Source organism: Malaclemys terrapin, chromosome 2 (genome assembly GCF_027887155.1).
Source record: "Malaclemys terrapin pileata isolate rMalTer1 chromosome 2, rMalTer1.hap1, whole genome shotgun sequence".
Taxonomy (NCBI): Eukaryota; Metazoa; Chordata; order Testudines; family Emydidae; genus Malaclemys; species Malaclemys terrapin.
The window spans coordinates 228,590,434-228,616,556 of NC_071506.1; the positions used below are offsets into that span (position 1 = coordinate 228,590,434).

Below are 26,123 nucleotides of genomic sequence, written 5' to 3' on the forward strand. Positions count from 1 at the left end.
GAAGAACAAAGAGTTACAGAATATGCAGTGCTGTAGCTGTGTTGGTTGCAGTATATTTGCAAGATACGGTAAGAGAGGTAATATCTTTTATCAGACCAACTTCTGTTGGTAAGAGAGAAGCTTTCAAGCAACACAGAGCTCTTCTTCAGGTTACAGTATATGAAGAAGATATAAAGGATGTAAGAGACAGAGCTTTAAATGACACATTTCTTGCACAAATGATCTCATGGTTGGTTGGCCCTTAGGTTCCAGGGACGGTACCATTTTTCAGAAGAGATAAAACCATCCAAACACAATCTGTCTGAGTACCAACCCTCAGAAACTGTCCATAAATATCAAATGTGTTTGTGGAGGCCCATGTCTCCAGCAGGAAAATCTGTACAGCACCCATCCTAAGCTTATGTTGGTGAAGAGGCTGTGCCATCAATAATTAAAGTTCTGTACTGGTGTAATTTTAAAAAATAATGCTAGAGGAGTTATATTGTTGTCCCTGCAAAACAGGTTTTATAGATACTCGAGGGTAAAGGTGAAAAGATGCACTATCCAATCTAATTTTGAACAACTCAGATACATGGCTTTCAGAACCTTCCATGGGAAACTTATACATACAATCTTTTTGTGATTTGGTTCATTCCTTTCCATAATCCTTTCCCCCATCAATCCTATGATCTTAGTTGTATATTAAAAAGGAATGGAACACAGAAACTAAACTAAAAAAACACAACCATCAATGTTTGGAAGGCTCTTCACAGCAGAAAGTGAATCCACAGAACATTTTGTGGTTGCCACTCTCTTGCTTTACAGCTCATTAATTAAAGGCGTTTTCCATGCCATCAGGATTGGGTTTAGTACTGTTTTGTGAATCGGTGCAGTCAGTATTCAAGGGAGCAACTGAATCCTCTGCCTAGAGAAGTATTATAGACACCATCATTAGAAGTGTTCAAGAAGAAATTAGGAAAAAAACCCTGAAAACCATGTAGGGGAAAATCTTGCTCCATGCTATCAGTTGGAGTACAAAACCCAGGACATCTTTTCAGCCATCATCATTTATGAGTCCATGATCATCGCTGATGAGAGAGCTCAAAATGCTTCTACTGCTTCCTCTCCATTGAATACATCTTTTAATCTTCAGGAAAAAAGTGTGACAGGTTAATCTGTGTGAGACTGATCAAGTGATTGTCACTTCTGGATAGAATTTGAACACCTGTGAGGTGTGTTTTAATGCTAAGAAAACACCATAAGAACTCGTCCACCTAAATACAGTCTCAAACAAATGATATAGAAGCGGATTTCTCCTCTGACCTCCTCCCATTGGCAGCCTCTCCCTGGATCTCTTTTTGCCTCTTGTAAATTGGGAGAAGTAATTAATTGCACACAGATGGACCGTCCCTGCTACTCTGCAGGCAGGGAGCTGTGTTCCTTTTTCTACCTGGGGTTTACTATGTTTTTATATGATGTCCATCATCACCCAGTGTATTTTCCCCTAAATATCCAGTAAGTTTAGCAGAAGAGGATATTCACTTAGCCTCTCCTCCAACTCCAAAGAGAAAAAAAAAGCCCTCCAAGGAAGTTTAAATAACACGATGTACCTGACCAATGCATTCACATTCTGCATGGAATGGAACATATTCCTTTTCTTTGCTGTACATCCCCAGTGCAATATTTGTAGCTTTCTCTTTATTATCTTGAAACTGAAGATCAGCAATGTTGTCAAAAAGTTTGGTAAGATGATGGGTCACCTGTTCCCAGACAATACAACAGGTTTAAGAAAATCAACCACCATACATTTGCTCAGATTTTCTATTTTTAACCCACATTTATCTTTATGTGGATTAAGATAATTAGGTAAATAAGCATTCTCTCACTCTGTTTTTTTTTTTTTCCCAATTGCATACAAGCCTTATTCTACAGGCCTTCAACACACAGAACTTGCATTGATCTTAGCAGGAGTTAGACACTGACAGCAGCACTGGACCAGCATTTTGGTCTTAGGTCTTAAAGAGAATCAAGAAATAAAGGCCAAATTCTCCATAACATTGTGGAAGCCCTGAGGTTACACTGGGAGCTAACTTCGGTAGGACGCCACACAGGTGCAGAGCTCTGCCCACAAAGACCTGAATGCAAGATCAGGATCCTAGGGTATACGGCCTATATTTGAATGCTTTGCTTAAGAGACATCCCATGCTCATGGGAAAAATGCCAGCCTGACAGCCAGGGAGACTGAAGTTCACTGTCCACAGAATAAATGTGGTGTGAGAAGTAGTAGAGCAAAAACTTCCTCATTGCCCTACCCGTATGCCACAAACCTGACAAGAAGGGCCCACCTCTAGCATGAGTGGGCAAATCAGTGGCCTTGGTCTCTCTACTGGATTGTGCAGTTTTAAGGATGAAACAGGTCCCTATGATTTAGGGTATGTCTATACTACCCGCCGGATCGGCAGGCAGCAATTGATCCAGCGGGGGTTGATTTATCGCGTCTAGACTAGACGCGATAAATCGATCCCCGAGCGCTCTCCCGTCGACTCCTGTACTCCACTGCTGCGAGAGGCACAGGAGGAGTTGACAGGGGAGCGGCAGCAGTCGACTCACCGCGGTGAAGACACCACGGTAAGTCAATCCAAGTACGTCGACTTCAGCTACGTTATTCACGTAGCTGAAGTTATTCACATAGCTGAAGTTGCGTAACTTAGATGGATCCCCCGCCCCAGTGTAGACCAGGCCTTAGTTATGCAAGGAAGCTATGAGAATTTAAAAAGATCATTATTTGAGCCTCATGAGTCCTTTATTCTTTGGTAAAGTATTATTCCTTGCTTTAGGCATCACATCCCTTCTAAATACACTCCACCTAAGGCACAGAAATAATTCTGATACCCTGAGAATTAATGGCTGCAGCAGGAGTAGTCACTACTGGGATGTCATCTGGCTTGAAGATAAGGTGATGTAAAGCTTCTGAATAATATTCAAATGCAGATGCTTAATATAAATGAGCCTTTAGCTGTCACACAACCTGGCAGATTATTGTTTGAGGGGAGCAAACAGAGTCATGGTTACAAAAACATTCCAAGTACAATAGTCAGAAGCTCAATCAGTGACAATATAACAAACACCATAGACCTTTCAGCACTACTTGTCATTGTTACAAGTAGCATGCCTGAGATTTGATCTCTAACAAATGCTGGGCCACAGGCAGGATGGACTTGATGATCTCATAGGTCTTTTCCATCTTTGACTTTCTACGAGATATTACAGATGGCACGTGCACAATATTTCCTGTAAGAGAAGGCACAGCACTTGCAACACTTCCTCCCTTAAAGATTGTTTCATTTCTCCCTAGGTGATGCTGTCTAGCAGATTGCCAGCTCAGGCTAGAGCAATAGGGTGTATGTAAATATCAAAGAAATGCTAAAAGGTCATTGTGTGTTCAAGCCAATTCATTTGCTAGAATAGATCAAAAGGAGATGTTGATTGTATTGTTTTTGCCTATCTTATTCTGTTGTCTGCTATCACATTACATGTAGTTACATTAAAGTATACCCCGTAATTAGGTAATCCTAGATCAAAGGTGCATTAGTATTAGGATGAGAATTTACTTAATGTGTAAAACTTCATGAAAACTAATGAAAGATTGTTTGGACTGCTGTAAATAAACACATTATGTATGTATCTGTAATTGGATTGCACATCAAACAGAATTGGTGCCTTGGAACAGTAAATGAAGAGGCATGCTAATTTCAAAGCATGGGCCAATGTGTTCGACAATGGGAAATCCACAGACCCATTCTGGGTTTAGTCAACAAAGGAAAAACCCATGTTGTGATGGAGACACTAGCCAGGTTGCTTTCTGGGGAAGGCACCTATATGAGTGATCCTGTATCTCTGAACTGATGGATTCTGACAGGGTGGAATACTGAGTGATTGGACAGAGATCCCTAGAGCTATTCTATAGGTAACCCTGAGAGACTTATGAAAAACTAGCAGATTCCAATATAATAGCAGAGATTTAGAACTTACAAACTTTGACTCACTTGTTAATGTATTTTACCTGCTTTAACCTCTCAATAACTCATTTCTTTTTCCTAGCTAATAAAACTAAAGTTCATTTACTAGAGAAATTGGCTGTCCCCATTATCTTAGGTGTGAGATCGAGAGTATCCATTGACCTGGGGTAAGTGACCAACCCTTTGGGGTTGGGAATAACTTAATATAAGGTGATTTTTGGTTTTAATAACCCTTCGTCACAAAGTCCAGTTTGTCTGGGTAGTAAAGAGAGGCTGGAGAGCCTAAGGGGACTGTCTGTGGCTCCACAGTGAGACTAATACAGTAATCCAGAGCACACATTTGTTACTGGCTTAGTGAAATCTAATGATAGAATATTCCACCAGTTTGGGGTGTCTTCCCTCTTTTCTGACAGTCTGACCTAAGATTGGCACTTTCAGTTGTAAGCCAGCCCAGAAAATGTGACACCCTGTTTAAGCACTTACAATTTTTCCCCACAAAAAACAAACAAAGAAACAAGCAGGGACTGTATTATTTACAAATATTTATGTTTTGTTTACAGTGAAATCATACTTTAAAGGAACATGGAGCCATATATTATCACTTCACAATTAATATGAGAATGTTTTTCTTTGGACATAATGAAATTGCAAAAATGTGCAGGCAATATTACCTGTCTTGGCTGTGTTCCTTTTGAGAGAATGTCAAGTAAATCAGCTGCAGAAACAAAATAGAACCGAGGAAAAGCTAAGCGCTTGGTTTCTAAATACGCTGCAAGAGCTTTTTCACAAAGAGAAAGCCTGAAAATAAAAAGAAAATGTTACTTACATTTACATTTCAGAATTATATGACAAAGGAAAATCTCCTTTTAAGAAGTTGCAAAATAAGAATTAAGTTGTGGGTATTTAAAAGTGGATAGCTTAGGTGGTATAAGCCAACAATGAGCTTTAAGAAGCCATTGTAGAAGCACTCCAAAGACTTCTTAGTGGGGAATGGGGTGGGAGAGAGGTCATTTGCAGAAAAGAAACTAGATAATACGTTTTCTATATTGATTCAGGAGCAATTAGTAGAGAAACAGAGATAAGCTGGGAATAATAGGATTTCCTCTTATTTTTTTAGGTTAAGTATGGCGAAACGGTTCAGGGAACACCTTCCTAATGAAGGATACTTCGACCAAGGAATGAAAGCCAAATCTGAAGTGCTTTATAAAAATGACAATTGATGATCAGGTGGCAGCTTTACAGATTTCCCTCCATGGAAATTCTCAGACATTATGTTGCCTGACTGAATCAGGACATGCTCCTTTTTCAGGTGATCCTGGAAGTCCAGAAGAGTCAAGCTGCATGGAGGCAGGACCAGCAAAGACCACGAGGGCACACGGTTTTGGGTAAGTGGATGTCTCTTTCCAGCTTACTCCCCTAAAGGGTCCAGCTTGAAGGAGTACAGGGTGGGGACAGACACCCTACTGTTGACCAGGGAGGTGGAAATTTTGTGTGGAGGTGGTCTGTTAACCTCAACCAGCAGCTAAATCCAGGGAAAAGGAAGTGGCTGCTACTCTGAAGATGTACTACAATGTTCTCTTTTCTTATAATGTGAGGAGTGGCATATGTTGCCACTCACAGGGGCAGCGAGGCTCTGGACAGCTGTTCAAGTCTCAGGCTGCTTTGAAAAACAAACAAACAAACAAACAAACAAAAACAACCTTGCTTAGGCCAGTGGTTCTCAAATCTGGAGTCTGTGGCCTATTAGGGGGCCATGAGCAGGTTTCAGGGGGGCTGCCAAGCATGGCAGGCATTAAATTCTCTAGGGCCCAGGGCAGAAAGTCAAAGCCCCACCACAAGGGACTGCAGCCCAGGACCCTGAGCTCCACCACCCAAGGTGGAAGCTGAAGCCTGAGCAACTTAGCTTTGCGGTATCCCCTGTGATGTGGGGCCCGAGCAACTGCCCTACTTCCTACCCCTTAATGTCGGCCCTGGCTTTTATATGCAGAAAAACAGTTGTGACTGACGTGGAGTTTTTATTGCATGTTGGGGGTAGGGGGGGCTCAGAAAGAAAAAGGTTGAGAACCCCTGGTTTAGGCTATGCAGAAAAAGCAACCCACCTCGCCCACTGGCTTGTTATCAGTGCTAGCTGCAACAGTACCACCAGACCAGCAGCTAATCATTTTAGCTTTCCAAAATGCATCCCTATAATCAAAGCAAGCTTTCACTGCTCCCCCCAGACATACCTAGTGCCATGCTCCAGGAGGCTCTATGGTGGATACTGTCCACTATCTCTGACCCTAAGCATTATCTCACACACACACACACACACACACACACACACACAGAGAGAGAGAGAGAGAGAGAGCGAGAGCTGGAATTGATATGCAAACTAGACACAATAAACTCAGGATTGAATAAGGGCTGGGAATGGCTGAGCCATTACAAACATTGAATCTATCTCCCCTTGTAAGTATTCTCACACTTCTTATCAAACTGTCTGTACTGGATTATCTTGATTATCACTTCAAAAGTTTTTTTTCCTCTTACTTAATTGGCCTCTCAGAGTTGGTAAGACAACTCCCACCTGTTCATGCTCTCTGTACGTGTGTATATATATTTCCTCAATATTTATTCCACTCTATATGCATCCGAAGAAGTGGGCTGTAGTCCACGAAAGCTTATGCTCTAATAAATTTGTTAGTCTCTAAGGTGCCACAAGTACTCCTGTTCTTTTAGCGAGAAAAAAAAATCTCCCAGCCCCTCAGATCCAACCAGAAAGAGATGGGTGGGGAGAAATTTGATCTAAAATTAAACTATTTAAAAATCAAATTGACAAAAAAATTGGTAAATTTATATTATCTAAACCATCAATATTTTAAAAGTGCCTCGAATGGTAAACTCTCTTTTTAAAGTGTTAGTGTCACCTGATGATGGGAAGAAACTATATATAAAGTATCAGCTACATAGCATAAGGAAGTGATTGGGATCTAAAGTAAGGGCTAGTCTACACTAAAAGTGCTACATCAGCACAGCTGCAACGATACAGCTGCTTCACTGTTGCATTTCTGGTGAAGATGCTCTAAGCCAACAGGAGAGTGCTCTCCCATCAGCATAATTAATCCACCTCCATGAAAGGTGGAAACTCTGTCAGCAGGAGAGCGTCTCCTACAGGCAAAGCACTAGTTTGGACAGCGCTTAGGTCCCTGTAACTTGCATCGCTCATGGGGGGGTGGCTTTTTCACATCCCATAGCAAGGTAAGTTATATCGACTTAAGCCCTAAATCTTCAAAAACAGTATGTTGTTGTCAACCTGCACAAAAGAGCAAACACACAGGCCAGCCTCCCAGCACTCCTTTACTGATTGTTCCTGACCTACACGTTTGAACATATTCAAAATTATAGCTTTAATTTTACCTGTGTTGCAGACTTTCAAGTTTTTCATATAGATTTGGTTTGGTTGTTGCTTCTAGCACATTTTTTGTATTTGTTGTCTCAATCATTAATTCCTGTGCAAAAGTGAAGAGGTGAGAATTATAACATCTAAAATTCAAACCAAGATATTCCTTTTCGTACCATTTGCTAAAATGAGTCAATAAAGGTGTGCAAGAGTTGGAGTGAATGGTACTAATTAGTTTATTTCTGGTTCCATTTTGTAATGGAAAAATAATAAGGAAAAGCCCACTATTTATTTCATTTTATAGCCTTTTAAATTGAAGGTAAAAGCATTAAATAAATGTAGAAATACACTACAAGTCAATTGTGCCCATGGAAAGAAACTTCTGCTGCACTTTCATGATCACTTTCATGTGATCCCTTCTAACAAAAAGAGTGACAAACAGTAGCAGAAAAGTATTAACTCCCATTATATTTCTTTGCTTGGACTGAAATATAAACGACCTGATTCTCCACTGCCTTGGATCTTACGTGGTCATTCACACCTATGCAAAAAGGCTGAGAAGTGAGCATAAAATTCTACAAAATCAGAATGGCAGTGTTTTACAACTCCTTTGCAATGTCCTAAATGACTACACGAGATCTAGGGCTACAGAGATTCAAGCCCAAAAGATTCAGATTTCAGTTAAATCAAGATGCCTCCATTAAATGAAAAAACAAATTCTAAAGGTCTTTTCCCACTACAACCAGGACTGAACTACGGAAATATTTAAGATCATCCCATACTATGGACTGGATTGTGTCCCTGCCTACATAACCATAAGGTGGAGAAAACTCGTCACACCTTAGGTCTGGGTTTATAGGGACAAACAGGTGCTGTATATCTGCTCTATTCCCTCACCCAAACCAGTGGATGGGATCAGGCAGAGAGGGTCAGAGGTTGGGTGGAGCATTAATTTCTTCCTCCATGCTTAAACATGTGGGTATTAATCTGATAAGGACCAGAAGCAGATCACTTCCCCCTAAAGCAGGGTGGAAGTCTATCTGAGACCTGGCCTGCATTCAAAATGTATACCAGCATAGCTATGTTGGTCAGAGGTGTGAAAAAGATTACCCCCCGCATCATCAACAGAGCTTATGCTGACAAAACCCCAAGTGTGGCTCCAGCTATCCTGACTGAAGAAGGCTCCTGTCAGCCTAGCTACTGTTGTTCAGGGAAGTAGCGTTCTTAGGCGGGACAGAACTCCTCCTTCTGTATGCTTCATCTACACAAAGGGGCTATTTTGGCATAGAAGTTGTAGTGTAGCCATAGCCTGAATCATGATTCTTCTCCCCTGTGCTGACCCTGGTGTGCTGCTCCTTACAACAGTGCAAAAAGCCTTTATGCTGTTTGGTTTTCTTCTTATTCATTATTAATGAAGTCTAATTATCCACACTGTATAATTAAAATACCAATAATATTTTAAGACGTGTATTTAAGATAATGGACAATCTACTTTTCCTAAAATAAGAAGAAAAGAGGAACCATTTCACTACATTACGATAAATTATGTCTTACTAACTTTGAAGTCTGCATCAACTCCATCAAATCTTTTAGCGTCTTCAGGCAACTGGGTTCTGATATCATCAGAGCCAATGAAGATGCTTTCTAGATGAGACCATGTGCGTTGAACTTCCATCCAAATGAAAATAACTGAGTCTGCCACATTCAATGTCCTTTGCCAACTTGTGACTTGTTCAATGAAATATGCTACATACTTACTTTGCAGAATTGTTTGCAACTGAACCTAGAAAAAACAAAAGGAGAGCAGCAAAAAAGTGGTAATCAAAATAACTCATCAAGCACAGGACCTATAGCTAAGAAAACTTTTACAAACTGTCTTACAACTTATTATTATTGTATATCAGAGCAAAAGACATTATCTAGCCTTGCAAATGGACAACATATTATTAAATGATTTCAAAGAAACTAGGAAAATATAAGACCAAGGAGCTGTAATTTTGCTAACTCCTACACAGAGACAGGAATTTTCCTTAAGATATATATAGTTAAACAGCATACATATAATTTTATAGACTAACATCTGGGGAAAATAGGATTCACTGTAAATAAAAATATAGAAAAAGTTGTGAGTTTAAACTATTAAAAATGCATCAGGAATAATGAGTATACATGTACTGGTAATATTAATATACCAAAGTCTTACCTGATTGTTCTCTAAAGTTTCAAAAAGCTGTTCATCAGATTTTAATAATGGAGTTCTGGTTCTGTAATGCTTTTCATAGCAGAACTCCATGGTAGCCCATGTTTGGCTGATCTCTGTAAGAATCTAGTTAAAAACAGTAACAGTAAAACTTTTATATATTTAAGTTTGATGCCTCAGGTTGCAAAATAAAATGGTTATATTTCAAAAAGCAATATTTGTGAACACCCCACATGCAAAGCAATTAAACACTTTCATCTACTGCCATTGAACACATATCACATTCCAACTAGGTAACATGAAACTATTTGTGTCAGCCATAAATTTCTTTATGGCTAAGTTTTGTCCAGGTTCACGAGTAAATTAATATGAAGGATTGTCATGCCGAAGTATAACAGAAAGAGAAATGGGATTGACCCACCTTCTCAGTGCCCAGCTCTTTCACTGCTTTGTCAACAATGCTTCGGACTTCATCTTCCACCTTATGCAGCTGTAGTCCCAGCAAGTCTGCTAAGGTTGTGCCTTCAGTTATTGACAATCTGACCTGTAAAATAAACAAAATATTTGTACAAAATATGCCTTGTAATGTATCATTTGAAAACTAATACCTTGCTGGTCAATATCATGATGAAATGTGTGTAGCAACATTATATGTAAAATTATGAACATAAGCTGAAATCATGACTGAAGTGTGTTTACCAGACAAGTCTGGGAAGTGGATAAACATGTTTCTCAAAGACAAAGGACAAGCTGATGCATCCAGCCAGGTGCCAAAGCTGTTGGGCCATCACCTTCAAGTGGCCATTCTTTGGCAAGGAAGGGAGGTCAGAGCAAAGAAATCTGCATCTTAGCAAACAACAGCATGGGATCTTTTTCACCACCAGACCCTTTGTCTCCATCCTTACAGTGGGAATTAACTTTATCTAGGGGTAACCTTCTGGAAAATGTATCGTCAAAAGGAGACAGAACTATAACAGTGAGGGGCAAAACACCCCAAGTTCTCTCTCCCTATCCATCTCTCACTCTTGTACTTAAGACAATAAAAGAAACAAGCCTGTGGGAGCAGATCATGGCCTGAGAATTTGGTCAGCAATGTTACCGGAAACGTGGTAAGAGATTTAACAAACTAGACTTGGCTCAAGTTGAAGTTTACTAGGAAGCATTTTATCTTCCCCTCTCTTGTAACCATTTCTGATTTTAATGCCTTATTCTTGTATTCACTTAAAATCTATCTCCTTGTAGCTAAATGAACTTGTTTTATTCTTTAACCAAAACTAATCTAGTGTTGTGAACTGTGTGAGTAACTCCATTTCGGGTAGCAAACGGTTGTATATTGATTCCCTTAGAGGAGCAACAAATTTAATATACTGGACTGCCCAGGAGAGGGCTGGACAGTGCAGAACACATGTTTTGGGGGGAAATCATGGGATTGTATTGAGGTCACTCTGCAAGTGGTAATCAAGACTAGTGGAATCCAGTGCGTGACTGACATGTGGCTGCCAGGCTGCAGCTATGCACAGACACTCAGGTGTTACCTGCATGCTGGAAGGCTGTCTGTGAGCAGCCCAGGTGGGAGCTACAGCAGCAAAGCCTTGTGAGGCACCAAGTTCACAGGGTAGGGGTGACACAGCCACTCACGAGTCTGGATTGAACCCTGGAATGTCATAGATACCCACTGTGCTTTTGTATTGCTCCATCAACTGTACTGGAAATAAGATTATCCCATCTGGAGATACCTGTCCAACATGGACACACATTCCCTAGTGGAGTATGGCTGAAGCAATCCATAGGCTTTTAATGTAAGGAACAGTTTGCTGCCCATAATCTCAAAAACGTCTCCTAATATAGATGTTAGGAAAAATTAGAGTTCTGTAAAGTCTAAGATTTAAGCCAGGCTTTTATGGTTTGTAAATGTGGTGCAATTCTCAATGTAGTACTATTTCAAGAAGTATAAAGAAACAGCACCTATGTTGAGGTTTCAGAGAATCTGATTTAAGTGTCCTCAGGAACCAATATCCTCACCCAAGCCACAGCTATAATTCTCTCGTGGCTATTTTTACCATTGAACTCAGTGCATAGATACTGTTTGAGTGAACTGGCAGGAAACTGAGCAATCCTCAAGTCAATGGTAGTACTTATAGTGCATAGATGCCAGCACATGAGTAAATCTTTTCAGGATTGGAGACAAAAGCTACGTCTACACCGCCCCACAGTTCAGAAGTGTGAATAGCAGTGAGTACCAATGTGCTGCGTTGGAACTCCGCTGTGTGGATGCTGCAGGCATGAACTAAAAGCTTCCCTCGTTTGTACTAGTGTAGACAAGACCTAAGAGGCAAAGTCAGATGTGTTTGTGCAGCTTCCACTAAAACCAATGGAAGTTGCCTGCTTGCATTAAATACTCTGTAAATTATATTTTCCCTTCCCCATATTGTCACCTCTCCTCCTCTTTTGGTAAGTCCATTTTTTTCATGGACTCTAAACGCTCTTTATTAAATATTCCAGTTGTCTTGATTTAGCCAAATCTGTCACCTCAGCCAAATCATACTTTGCCCTCATCATCTATGTTTCTAATTCAGAAGTCTTGTCATGCATACTCAGAATTAGAGCTAATTGAAAAATTACTCCATTTAAAAATTTTCCTCCAAAAATGGCCTCCTATTGAAGTTAAAAAAATTGTGAAACAAATATTTAAATTTTTCAATTATTTTTGTTTTTCAGTGAAGTTAGACATAAAAAAAAGTTAGCATCTTTTTTCAGTTTTCTATTTTTTCCTTTTCAAAAAATTGCTGAAAATTCTATAAAAATTTGGAAAAAAAGTCATGACAAATTACAATCCCCAACCCAAAAAGTTGGTCCATTTGAATCCTATGAAATAAAAACAATTTTGATTTTTTGTGTGTGAAATTCCTTTTTCAACCAGCTCTATTCCCAAACATTTATGTAAAATGAACAACCCTTTTCCTACACCAGCTTCCCTCTTTTTTGTCTTATCCAGCATCAGCTCCACAATCCACCCTCCTGTTCTTTCAGCCTTTGCTATGAAAAGTTGTGTGTGTCTTCAAAAAAATAAAATAAATAAATTTCACTTGCATCCCTCCCTCTCTCTAGCATTTTTCATTTAATCTGTGGCTTTATCACAACCTTGAAACATTTTATCCACATTACTATTATTTTGTTTTTAACAATAATTATTAGCGGTATTTTAATCCTGCCAGAATGCTCCAGGACACTGTTCCCATACTTATTCTGAGAGTTGGAAAGGCATCTTACAGCACCTCCCATCTTTGTTTTCTGGAGCTTCTCGAATGCAGCACTCAGCTGCCTCTTATTTGTAAATATTTATAACAGCCTCAATCAGGATTGGACTCCACTGTACTGGACACGGTACACACAGAAAAGAGATCATCCCTTCCCGTAATCAAACCCTCCCTTCAAATCTAGTTGACAAACCTTCTACTTAGACAGCCAGGTTTAACCTCAGAAGATTGTGCTAGAACAAAAGGAAAAATCCAAACTGTGAAGTCACTTCTCAAAACAGAAGGAATTGAGGAATCCAAAACCCTCCTTTCTGCGCCAGCAGGATATGCTTTGACTGATCCCGGAGACCAAGCATCTCCTTTCATTCCTTCATTCTTGGCACCACTAGCTTAATTATACACTGGATGCCACCAAGTACCACTATACTGATGGCTTGAGAAAACATTGTTTGTTGTTGGATACTTACACCTGTTGCATTCATGAGTTGGTGCCAGTGTCTTTCTCTTATTGCAGGATTCTGCAATTCTGTTACTGCCCTCAGTGAGGTCATTAGGTTCTTCACTGTTAACTCCAGACCTATGTATACATCCCAGGAGCGAATTTCCTTGTCCAATGACCACACTTCCTAGGAAACAGGATAAAAATAATGGTCATGGTTACATGCTACTATCATAGTCACCATTCATCTTCTTGATAGTGTAAAAAAAAATGCATTTCCAAAACTTCTCTTCCTACTCTAGGGGGGGTGAGGGGGGGTTGGAATTCTGTGCCAAAAAAATTAAAAATTCTGCAACAAAAAGTTTAAATTCTGTGCACATTTTCAAATTCTGCATATTTTATTTGTCAAAATAACACAATATAATCACATCAGTTTCAATTATTTTTGGTCATTTATTTCAAAATACTTGTCAGCAAGTATGTCTATAACAATACAGACAACAAAAAAAGATTCAGGAAATGTTTTTAAAATAGATTCCTTACTAGGCATATTAATGCAGAACTCTGAGTAATAATTCATTTAAACTACAATGCAGAACCGTATTTCCTGCACTCCTCAGAAGCAGTGCAAAGGCTTGGGGGAGTCAGGGGTAATGGAGGAGCTGAGGGAAAGGGAAGTAATTGCTCGGAAGGAATCTGGGTGTGAACTTGGAGGGTTGTTGGGTATAAGTGGGAAAAGTATGGAACAGGGTTTTTTGGGGGGCGGGGAGGGATTGTTAGGGAGCTTCTCCCATGCAGCCCCTGGCTGACCCCTAGCCTCTCCCCAGGTGTCCCTGCACTCCTATGTGTCCTTGCACCCCCTGTCCACATGTCCCTCCAACCCCACTCAGACACCCACTCCTTCCATCCCTATGTGGTCCTTCACCCCCACCCCGCTTATGGCCCTGCACCTCCACTCCTATTCATCCCCAGTCTGCCCTCCCCCACTAGCCCTTATGAGCCCTTGTGTGTGACCCTCACCCCCAGCAGCCCCACGCTGTCTGTCTCCTCATAGCCCCTGTCTCATGACCTGGCCCGACAGGCGCTGTGAAGAAGGTAGGCTCTTTCTTTTCCCTAGCTGCCCGGGAGCTGCTGCTCTGGTCTATCACCACAGCGCCCTCTGGTGGGAAAAAGGTGGAACTGTAGCAAACTTTCCAGCAAAAGCTTTTTTCTGAGCACAAAAAAAGTTTAAAATATGTGCAGCTCATTAATTATGTGCACACGCAGTGGTGCAGAATTCCCCCGGGAGTATCTTCTGTACATAAGTATGGGGGTCTTAATTATGACAAGATTATGGATGGTTTTAGTTGGGTTATTGGTCCATGTTGTTACTTTTATTGTTTTATTGAAAAGGTTTGTAGATTAACCTAGAGCTCTGGATAAACCAGTTTTAAATAAACTGAAATTAAATAAATGAATATATTTACACAGTGAATATAAAAAGATTCTGATTAAATCAGAACTCTCTCCTTTATTATGGCTCTTATGATCTTGGTCTAATATTTTTATAAGTTAGTTCATTGCATGTAAGAAACTACTTCCAACAGACTGGAAATCTTTGGTACATGCAGAGATGTGATGAATGTGACATACATGTAGTGTGTAGCAGTTGTCCGGATTAGAGGGACATTATTTATTTAAAACCATGGTTTAAAATTAAGAGAAATTCACAATGGGCCTGATTCTTCTGTTACTTACACCAATATAAGTCAGGAGTACCTCCACTGAAGTCCAATTAATTCGGTGTAAAACCAGTCTGGGGGGAGATCCATGCCCACAGAGACCTCTCTTTCACTTTTCCCCATGAACCACTGATGTACGAGATGGTCCTGCCAATTCTCCTGGTATCTCAGTTCCTGTTTCTGATCCAATCTCCCCATGTTCTATACAACTATTGCCTTCTCCTTTGTACAACTCCCATCAGGAAACCATTATTAATATTTTAAGGGAAGAAGTTCCATGTTTTCAAAAGATATCCTTCCCCCTACAAGTGAAAGTCTCCAACAGACTTCTCAGTGATCCTGGACTAGCAAAATCTGTCCAAATACAGAACAAACACCTGGAAATTCCACTGATCTCTGGACTAATGGCTTTCATCTGCAGAAGCCCCCACATAGAGCCCCATCTTCTTTATATTTTCTGACTGCCTCAATTCAGAAAAGTGACAGTGAGATTTTACCATATACATGCACAGCGTGAGGAACCTAAGCCAGAAGGATAAAAAGGTTTAAAGAAAAAAAAAAGAGTTCCAGAATGTTCAGTTTGGACAAAAGCAACAAATAATCTGAAACATCAGATAGTGGGTGGGGAAAGTGAAAAAGGGGTGGCAGGAAGACAGATAAATTGCAGCAATAGACAGCAATGGAACTTGCCTTGGCAAACCTTCTGAGCTCTGCATCCATCTGTTCCACATTAATCTGTCTCCACTGGGTTTTAGTCCAATCATCAATGTTGCTCTGAAACAGTAAGTACAGATAAAAGTGTCAACAACAGTCGGTGAAAACAAGCTTCTGCTATATAATAGATAAATGGATATGATGGGTGGTTCTATCATCCAGTGGTAGCCCAAGTTCTTGAAACAGTATCTCTACTTTTCAAGCCTGCACCACCACTGCCATCCCAAACTGCACCAAATAACCCATTGTCTTCAAGGCTAAAACATAAAACAGGAATTAAAGCCATTTTAAGTTTCAGTCTCTGATAACGCCAGTAGAGCCATGTATGTATATACATTTATTATATACACATAGCACTGTATCTACATTTCTAGATATGATAGGATATACAAACAGAGAGCCCTGAAATTGCCATGAACACTTACCACACCTTCCAAAAACAAACAAAAAAACCCACACCTATTCACCTATCCTTTACCATGTTAATGGGGAAAGAAAAACAACAGAACACTGACCGTTTGGTTTTAGGAAAAAAATATCCACTTTCTTGGAGTGAGTAGAATTTTACAAGGCTGACGTAACATGAAAGTATCTACTGAATGTAAGTGCTTCACATTTTCCCTCACTGGTTTTCTCTTTAACTTTACAACATAACCTGTCAGATTTAATGCTGCTTTAATATACAGTATGGATACCACACAAAATACAATATGCAATGTGTTTAGTACAACATAACTCTGCCTTCTCCCTATTTTACTATCCATTGAGATGGCAAATGAAACGTATACCTTTGTGGTTAGGCTACATATCTTTTACTGCATAACTCATTCTGGACATGGTTTAAAATTTCTGCAACCACAGGTGAAATACCAAAAGGAAACAGGGTTGTAGATGAACCCAGCTTCCAGGGTCCCCTGCTAGGGTGACCAGACAGCAAATGTGAAAAATCGGGACAGGGGGTGGGGGGTAATAGAAGCCTATATAAGAAAAAGACCCAAAAATCGGGACTGTCCCAATAAAATCAGGACATCTGGTCACCCTATCCCCTGCTAGACTATCAAAGTGTTTTAGTATGTGAACTACAGTAACTGTGCTACCGCCACTTTTGTCATTAACACATAGGGTGAAATCCCAGTGCCAATGAAATCCATGGAAATTTTGTTATTGAGTTCAATGGTGCCAGAATTTCACTGCTCGTGTGAAGGGTGCAGAGATCTGAAGGCAGAGCTAAGGTTGTTTTGGTATTTTAAACTCTTTCTTTCCATACTTTGCAATGCATATTTGTTTTAACCCTGCATTTCCTTTACCCTAACACTGAATTTTCTTGCTTTCTGGATTTTTGGTCTGTCTTTTTAAAAAAAGACCCGAAATCAAAACAAAAACAAAAACTTCTGTAACAATGTTTCTTTTTATTCCTTAGGCAACTGATATGTATTTACAATCTTCCCTTCAGTTTAAAGTTTTGGATTTGGGTTTTTTGTTTTTGTTTTGTTTTTTAATGCGAGCATTTTGGAAGTAGTTAAAATTGAGAATAGCAATATTTTGATCTTCATACTCTAGTTATAAAAAGATGGTATATATATTTTTAAAAATTGAAAACAACAAAAAGTTCCCACATTTACAACTTAGCTTTTAAACTTCCTTTAGAATAAAACTATGAATGCTTCAAGGAACCCTTCAGATAGTGCATTTAGAATAGTTTCCAGAGCTATAATGTGCCTTTAAAAAACAAATAAAACCTCTTACTGTAACATAAATATTAATATCCCACACTTCCTTGAGCAACCGTATTTCTTTGCGACATTGTTTCATTTGTTTGTAATCTGGAACAACCACTTCAAAAAGATTTGCAGATTTCTGCATTTGTAACATTTCTTCTTCCAATGCCTCAAGCTCTCGATTTTCCTTGAAGAGGAAAAGAACACTCATGAATAGAATTATAAAATTGGTACCACTAAGTTCAGAATGACAGTGAGATCAGTATATCAAACCAAAAGCCTGCAGCAAATATTGTAGAGATGTTACATGTTTCACTTTCAGTCTTTGATATTTCAAAGGACTACAAGGTAGTATGCACATTTATATTTCATACGTATATACACAAAAATATAGGGATGTAGAATTTCACTTAATGTATCATTGTTTTTTTTATTTCTTGTAATAAATACACAATTTTGCCGCTCTGAACAAGTCACTTTTCTCATTATCAGTATAAAGTTGTTCTGCGAACTGAGTAAAAATTAAAAAAAAAAACCTGAAATGGTACTATATATAAAAGTATCAGTGTGATGCACCTTTGTATGCATTTTGTATTATATGGTACAGTATGCTTGCATGTTCCTTCAAAAAGAATACATAGTACAAATTGCATTCAAAAGTGCATCACACTAATACTTTTTAATAGAACATGCAAGTACACAGTAAAAATAAAAAACAAATGCAATATGTTTTTGGTAGTGGTTTTAAGAGCTACAGATAGAAATACAGCAGTTAAATCTCAAGCTCTATTGGTTCCATGTCAAATACAAAATGTGCAATTATTTTAATGCATAAACTGAAACTTTAATTTTATACTAAAAGATTTCTAGGAAAATGTGCATTTCTGTGATTTTCCCATTACCTTATCTAGAAGTACATACGGATTTTTTGCATCAAAGCAAAAGGGAGCTTCCACTCTAAATCTTTCTCTGAATTCTATCTGCTTCCCCTGATGAAAAGAAATACAGGCAATAAATTATGTCAATGATCTTATTCTCATCGGAAACATGTTAGAAAACTGAATTCAGAGTTTGGCTTACATCAAATGAAGCACATTTTTTCCTGATCAGCGTGACCTCAGAAGTCTGAAGAGGAGCCACTTCATGCTTTATAGACGCAGCAATTTTTTTGGTGGTATTCCATTTTTCAGGCAATTCCTGTTGAACAATGTAAAATTATCTCATATGAGACCTTTAACATTTCACACAGCAGAATAGATCACTTAGAAACCATCTATACAAACTGTTGATATGACCCCCAAATCTATCTAATATTCAGGGAACAATTAACTTTCATTATTATTTCACAACTCAGCTCTTTTGGACAAAGAAATTGCGTAGGACATTATAATAGTAAGTTAGATGTGGCAGGGTTTTTTCCTTGCAGTGGCTTGGTAGGATTGATTTTAATAGCTGCAGCACAATAAATCACAAACTTTTCTGAAAATACAGAATAACTAGAATGTACTTCACTAGGCTATTCCATGTAGATTTAAGTATAATCACATAAAACCTAATCTATTAGGTACTGGGCACCTCTTGCACAGTGACTGGAGCAGTGAACTCTCATTGTCTCGACATATCAGAGATTCAGAGGCCATTCAGGGGCTATACTATAGTAATAGTGCAGTCAGAGTCATAGAATCATAGAATATCAGCGTTGGAAGGGACCTCAGGAGGTCATCTAGTCCAACCCCCTGCTCAAAGCAGGGCCAATTCCCAACTAAATCATCCCAGCCAGGGCTTTGTCAAGCCTGACCTTAAAAACCTTTAAGGAAGGAGATTCCACCACCTCCCTAGGTAACCCATTCCAGTGCTTCACCACCCTCCTAGTGAAAAAGTTTTTTTCTAATATCCAACCTAAACCTCCCCCACTGTAACTTGAGACCATTACTCCTTGTTCTGTCATCAGGTATCACTGAGAACAGTCTAGATCCAGTCTAGTCAGGATTAAGGCCCATTATGCTATACATACACAATCACACACGTGAAATCCCTGCCCTGAAAAATTAATCTAATTTGAAATATGGTGCAACAAATAGATAACAAGAAGCAGTATATGTGGTATATCTTGACTTTAGTAAGGTTTTTGATGCTGTCTCACATGATGTTCTCATAAACAAACTAGGGAAATACAACCTTGATGGAGCTACTATAAGGTGGGTGCACAACTGGTTGGAAAAAACATTCCCAGAGAGTAATTATCACTGGCTCACAGTCAAGTTGGAAGGGCAGATCAAGTGGGGTCCAACAGGGATCAGTTCCAGGTCCAGTTCTGTTCAATATCTTCATAAATGATTTAGATAATGGCCACTTACAAAGTTTGCGGATGATACCAAACTGGGAGGGATTGCCAGTGCTTTGGATTATAGGATTAAAATTCAAAATGATCTGGACAAACTAGACAAATGGTCTGAAGTAAGTAGGATGAAGTTCAATAAGGACAAATGCAAAAGTACTCCACTTCAAAAGGAACAATCAGTTGCACACATACAAAATGGAAAATAACTGCCTAGGAAGGAGTATTGTGGAATGGGATCTGGGGGTTGTAGTGGATCATAAGCTAAATACGAGTCAACAGTGTAATGCTATTGCAAAAAAAAAGCAAACATTCTGGGATGTATTAGCAGGAGTGTTGTAAGCAAGACATGAGAAGTAATTATTCTGCTCTACTCTACACTGATTAGGCCTCAACTGGAGTATTGTGTCCAGTTCTGGGCACCACATTTCAGGAAATATGTGGACAAATTGGAAAATATCCAAAGAAGATCAATAAAAATGATTAAAGGTCTAGAAAACACAATCTATGAGGGAAGATTGAAAAAAAAATTGTGTTTGTTTAGTCTGGAGAAGAGAAAACTGAAGGGGGACATGATAACAGTTTCCAAGTACATAAAAAGGTTGTTACAAGGAGGAGGGAGAAAAATGGTTCTCTTTAACCTCTGAGGATAGGACAAGAAGCAACGAGCTTAAATTGCAGCAAGGGCAGTTTAGGTTGGACATTAGGAAAAACTTCCTAACTGTCAGGATGGTTAAGCACTAGAATAAATTGCCTAGGAAGGTTGTGGAATCTCAGTCATTGGAGATTTTAAAGAGCAGGTTAGACAAACACCTGTCAGGAATGATCTAGATAATCCTTAATCCTGCCTGGAGTGCAGGAGACTGGACTACAAGACCTCTCAAGGTCCCTTCCAGTCCTATGATTAAGTAAGAATAAGAAAGTATTGGAGAGGAAGAGGATGAAGTTAACGAGAATAAGATCATATGGTTACATATTTTTGCTGTGTACACAACTTTGATGGTTCTTAGTCATTTGAAAGTTTTTTCCAGAAGTTATATCCATAAAAATCAGCAACCAAGTAAACAGTAGTTGGTTGATGACTTCTAGTTATCACAACAAAAGATCTTGAGAAGTTTGATATGGAGGGGTGAGGGGCAGAGGGGGAGGGGAAGAGTATAACGAACAGTAATTTCCAGAAATGAGTCAATAAGATAATGCAATGATTTGGTAGTCTGTAATGAAAACATTGTAACTGTGATGCTGGAATCACTGGGTCAAGTGATTAAGTGTAGCTAAAACTCGTGCATTCAGCTGAAGCAAATAGGGCAATGAACAATTAACTTCTGTAAATGCAATTAAGACAAGATGAAGTTCTTTTAAAATTAATAAGTTAATTTTCAGTTTTTCATGGAAGATCTACCCTTGAGGAAAATATGAGTTCCAGATTGCTAATTTTTCATGTTAGTTCCTTCTAGGCAAGAGCTTCTTAGCAGAACAATGACACATTACCCTTTATAAGAAACACAGGCTATCTGTCGTTTGGCAGCCAGATCGAAGTGGAAAACATTAATTTGCTACATTTCTGGGGAGGTGGGAAACCCCACTCCAAAAAACAAGGACAGTGCTATGAAAGCTGGTCCTGGCCCTCTCATTGGTGGGAGGGAAATGAGCAAACAGGAGGTAGGCAGAGAAATGGCAGGCTCAACTTCCTGTGGCAAGCTCTCCTGGGAAGAAGATACAGCACACAGTGACATGAGCACCAATTGGCTATGGTAATAGCAGCAGGGACACAGCCAGCAGTGAATCAGCTCTGGGCTCAGGGACAAACCCAAGGCAGCCTAAGCATGTGGTTCTTCAAGCCTGCATTGCACTGCATGTAGGAATCAAACAGAGCTCAAAGGGAATGAGATGCTTCACTCCGTGACTGAGAGGCTGAAGCTGGCACAAAAGCTGGATAAGATATGGCAGCAGCTGGCCGCAGTTTTGTTTGTGCTGGGAGAGAGAGGGACAGATGAAAGCTGCTATAAAAAAAGCACACACAGAAAGCTGCCTAGCCTCAGCAAGGAAGTGAAGGTAACCTTTGTCTGGGACGGACACATCTACTCCTGGGGGAATTCTGCACCAAAAAATTAAAAATTCTGCACACAATATAAAATTCTGCAAAATTCTGCATATTTTATTTGTCAAAATAATACAGTATAATCACTCTGGTTTCAATTATTTCGGTAATTTATTTAAACTACAATACAATGGATGGAGAATGAGAGTGGGGAACATTGGAGGAAATCCCCAAACCTGCTTGCCTAACAGTAATGTAACTAGGTTTGACCCTTTATTTCTAGTTATTAGTCAACAAATATATGCAGCCATGTGCTCAGTGTTACATCACAGGCAACTGAAGAGCAAGTGAGGGCTGGGGAATCAAACTAGGGTGACCAGAGACAGCAAGTGTGAAAAATCAGGACAGGGGTGAGGGGTAATAGGAGCCTATATAAGAAAAAGACCCCAAAATCAGGACTGTCCCTATAAAATCAGGACATCTGGTCACCCTAAAACAAACTCACAATTTATATTGGCTACTGACTATCTCCAGAAAGGTCAGTAGCAAACAGTTCATGGAGCATATTCTGATAGGAAATTTTTTCAGTCCAAAAATGTAGATCAGTTCTAATCATGAAAGCAACATAAGAATTTATAAGGCTGGACTGTCCTTTACATCACTCTGTCAATGTAAAGGAGCCTTAAAACTTTTACACCTGTTTTATACTGCTCAGGGAATTCACAAAGAGAATGGGAACAATTCACTAAGCAGGCAGGCTGCTAGATTCTGCTCTGCCTGAGGGGATAGTGCATGTCCCACTCCTATCTCCCCAGTAACACCCCGAAGCCCTGCCTCTCCATGCCAAGCCTGCTGCAATAGCAAGTGACAGGGACAGAGCGAGTCTCTCTCTCTCTCTCTCTCTCACACGCACACACGCACACACACACACACACACCTAACTGCACAGCCCCCCAATCTCGGGCAGTGATTTACATCTCTATTGGCTGCTCCAGGTGCCCAAACTAACCTGCCTGTGTTGCCAGGGAGGGGCATGTGACGGTTCTGATGGGGAAGCAAAGGGAAGCTGCAAGAAGTAATTTTTCTGCGGGGAAGCAAAGAAATCTACAGGGGACATGAATTCGGTGCACATGCTGTGATGCAGAATTCCCCCAGGAATAGACACAGAGACATTGCTGATAAAGTTGACTGTTATTGATAAGTATTTGAAATGCTTTCTAGATGAATTTCTGACTCCCCAATAGGCAGACAGAGGGGGTACGCACCCTAAGATGAGTCATGGGTGCTAAGAACTCACTAGTAACAAAGAGGTCCCCCTACTGCATTTCATAAATGCAAGTAAAAATAAATGTGACAAGCCAAATGGAGTTTTGGAAAACAGGATGTGTATTGCCTATATATTAGCTGCTGATCTCACTATAAACCTCTACAAAAGTAACTTCTCTTTCCAAAAGCAGTTCACATGCTGTTCCAGACCATTTTAGAACTCAGAATTTTGTGCATGAAATGCTGTTTAAAATATTTTATGCAAATTCCTTTTTGTCTCAACCCCCCCCCCCCCACTCCCAAGAGAAATTTCAAATTTAAATTTCAAAGTTTTCTAGACAAGACTGAGATGTTGGTAGGAAGAGGGAAGCTCTTTGGAAAACTTGCCCTCAATAATAGGAATATTATAGCGAAGGCATCTGCCCTAGTTTGCAGTCTTGGAGTCTTTTCATACTCAATGCTATTGGATGCCCAAATTAACATGGTAGCAAAAAGCACCAATTTCCATCAGCAATTGACCAGAAGATTGCACCTCATTCTATCAGCCTCAGACCTTGCTACAGTGACCCCTGCATATATAACCCTTTTTTTATTATATGGAGATATCCCTATCTCATAGAACTGGAAGAGACCTTGAAAGGTCATTGAGTCCAGTCCCCTGCCTTCACAGCAGGACCAAGTACTATCCCTAACAGATTTTTGCCTCAGATCCCTAAATGGCCCCCTCAAGGATTGAACTCATAACCATGGGTTTAGCAGGCCAATGCTCAAACCACTGAGCTATCCCTTCCCCACTTGAATCGTGATTGTCTTTGAAGCCACACAACCTGAAAAAGTTCCAAATGGTACAAAATGCAATAGCCTATTTATCAACACAGACCATTATGAGCTCATCACTCCACTGACTCCTCATAGAATCCACAGTTCAGTGCAAGGTTTCTGTCCTGATATTCCAAGTCTTTCATGGGATTGGCCCTAGCTGCCTGAGAAGCTCCTTCTCCAGCCGTGATCATAATAGCCATATTTCACTGGAACCATGAAAAGCCAGTTACTGGGGGTGGCTTCCAAGTGCAGGAGACAGAACTTTCACAGGAGCTGGACCTAGTCTATGGAACTCTCAGTCTGAGGTGGCAAAAATGGACTATGGTCCTCACTCTGTTCAGAACTAATTGCAAAAAGTTCTCTGACTTGGTTTTCCCCTCAATAAGTTCTTCACACACAAAGAAAACAAATAATTTAAAATTTTAATAAGAGCTACTTTTCCTATGGCTGGGAAGAAAGTGACTGCAATTATAAATTATACATGATTGTGAAATGCTCAGATAGAATGGTTGGGGGGCATATACATACGTAAGTACAGAGTATTCTTTTTTTATTTTTAATCCTACAATACCTGTAACTGGACATAAACTTGGTCTGACAACTTCTGTCCATAGCTTTCCAACAGTGTAATAGTCTCTTTTAGAGGTTCAAAGAGCTCATCAGTAGATGCCTGTCTGTCTCTCACAGCCAGGAGATGCCCCATGATTTCTATTAGTCGATTATCATCTCCTTCATTCACTTCTTTTTTGAGTCCAGTATCTGTCACTTTTATGAACTCTTCTAGGTCAGTCAGACTATCAAAGAGAAGAAAATAAGATTTCAACCCTGAAAACCTTTTTTTAAATGAATGTGATCCAATGTACAACAAGCTTTAAAATTAATTTCTATTACGATTACTTACCTTTTGCATTCAGAGTATCTTAAAACAGTTTTGGCCTGACTTTAAAAGGTGCTGAGCACCTGCAGCTTAGATTGACAGCAATGAGATTTGCCAGTGCTCAGCAGTTTTGAAAGTCAGGTCATTTACACCTAATTAAAAAAACACTGTTACAAGTCTATCCCATTAGACACAAATATTTTAACACACCCAGCTTTAAAATTGCACATTAGCTGCACTAGCACAAATTCTGCCTGGATATTCAGCCTGTCAAACAAGTTTAAGGTAATAGGGTTGCACAGAGTGTAAATCGGAGCAAAATTCAGCTCACTGAAGCATTACATTATTTAATAGATATTAATGATTTAAGAAGAAAATAGCAAGTTAGAATTATTCTGAAAAAAAAATAGGATGCATTTTTACCTGCCAATGACAAATCTCAAAAGATGTTCTTTGAACATCCAGCTCCATTTCTTAATAATGTTTAACAAACTAATTTTGAAAGGTTTCATATCCACCTTAAACCAGCTTTCAAATGTTCTGAAGTCTTCAAACTTGCTCATCTGAATGTAAAGATTCTCATAGATGTCAATCTACAGCAGATAAAAGATTATATTACATACACAAACATATCATCAAATAATTATAACCCATACTTGATGGGGACCACATCCTGAAAAAAAACTTTTCAGAACTCCCTCTTTTGGCCTTCAAACAACCCCCCAACCTCACCAAACTCATCATCAGGAGCAAGCTCCCCACAGACCAGGACACACCAACTTAGAGCAGCACTAGGGGCTTCCTGCCAGAACAACCGATGCAAAACTTGCAGACATATCTCCACTGCTACAATGATCGACACCCCCTCCAAACACATCTTTCAAGAGCCATGTGTCCTACATGTGCCTACAACATATAGTATACCTCATCCTGTGCATCAAATGCTCCAATAACTCCTATGTGGGTGAAGCCAGACAATCACTACACTCTCGAATGAACTCACACAGAAAAATGATATAGCCAAAACACCATATCAATTGTAGGTGAACACTTTTCACAAAACAATCACTCCACATCTGATCTTTCAATACTCATCCTCAAAGGAAACCTGCACAATAAAAGGTGAGCCTGGGAACTTAAATTGATAATGCTGCCAGACACTAAAAATTATGGACTCAGAGATACTGGTTTTAAACTCACTACAACAATTTGCAACACACAACTGCCTGCTAACCCTTAGCAGCCCACTTCACAACTCTTTTGCATAGCAATCTAACCCTTCCTGCCCACGCCATTTCAAGTGGCCTCTTACAACATGCCTTACCCCTTATGCTTCATCTGTCCCAACTTGTA

At 39.6% G+C, this 26,123-nt stretch overlaps 1 protein-coding gene across 1 annotated transcript in view; it reads right to left on the reverse strand.

Moving 5' to 3' along the window:
• LOC128831324 (dynein axonemal heavy chain 11-like) overlaps window positions 1-26,123 on the reverse strand; it is a 58,554-nt gene that overhangs the window by 32,012 nt on the left and 419 nt on the right. The window contains exons 2-14 of the mRNA XM_054017635.1: window positions 25,194-25,363; window positions 24,465-24,687; window positions 18,507-18,623; window positions 18,329-18,415; window positions 17,455-17,613; window positions 15,685-15,768; window positions 13,302-13,460; window positions 9,999-10,121; window positions 9,581-9,703; window positions 8,936-9,160; window positions 7,395-7,486; window positions 4,670-4,796; window positions 1,590-1,739 (exon numbers count right to left, since the gene is read on the reverse strand). Of these exons, the coding sequence (XP_053873610.1) occupies window positions 1,590-1,739; window positions 4,670-4,796; window positions 7,395-7,486; window positions 8,936-9,160; window positions 9,581-9,703; window positions 9,999-10,121; window positions 13,302-13,460; window positions 15,685-15,768; window positions 17,455-17,613; window positions 18,329-18,415; window positions 18,507-18,623; window positions 24,465-24,687; window positions 25,194-25,363 (1,839 nt within the window). The remainder of the gene's footprint in view (window positions 1-1,589; window positions 1,740-4,669; window positions 4,797-7,394; window positions 7,487-8,935; window positions 9,161-9,580; window positions 9,704-9,998; window positions 10,122-13,301; window positions 13,461-15,684; window positions 15,769-17,454; window positions 17,614-18,328; window positions 18,416-18,506; window positions 18,624-24,464; window positions 24,688-25,193; window positions 25,364-26,123) is intronic.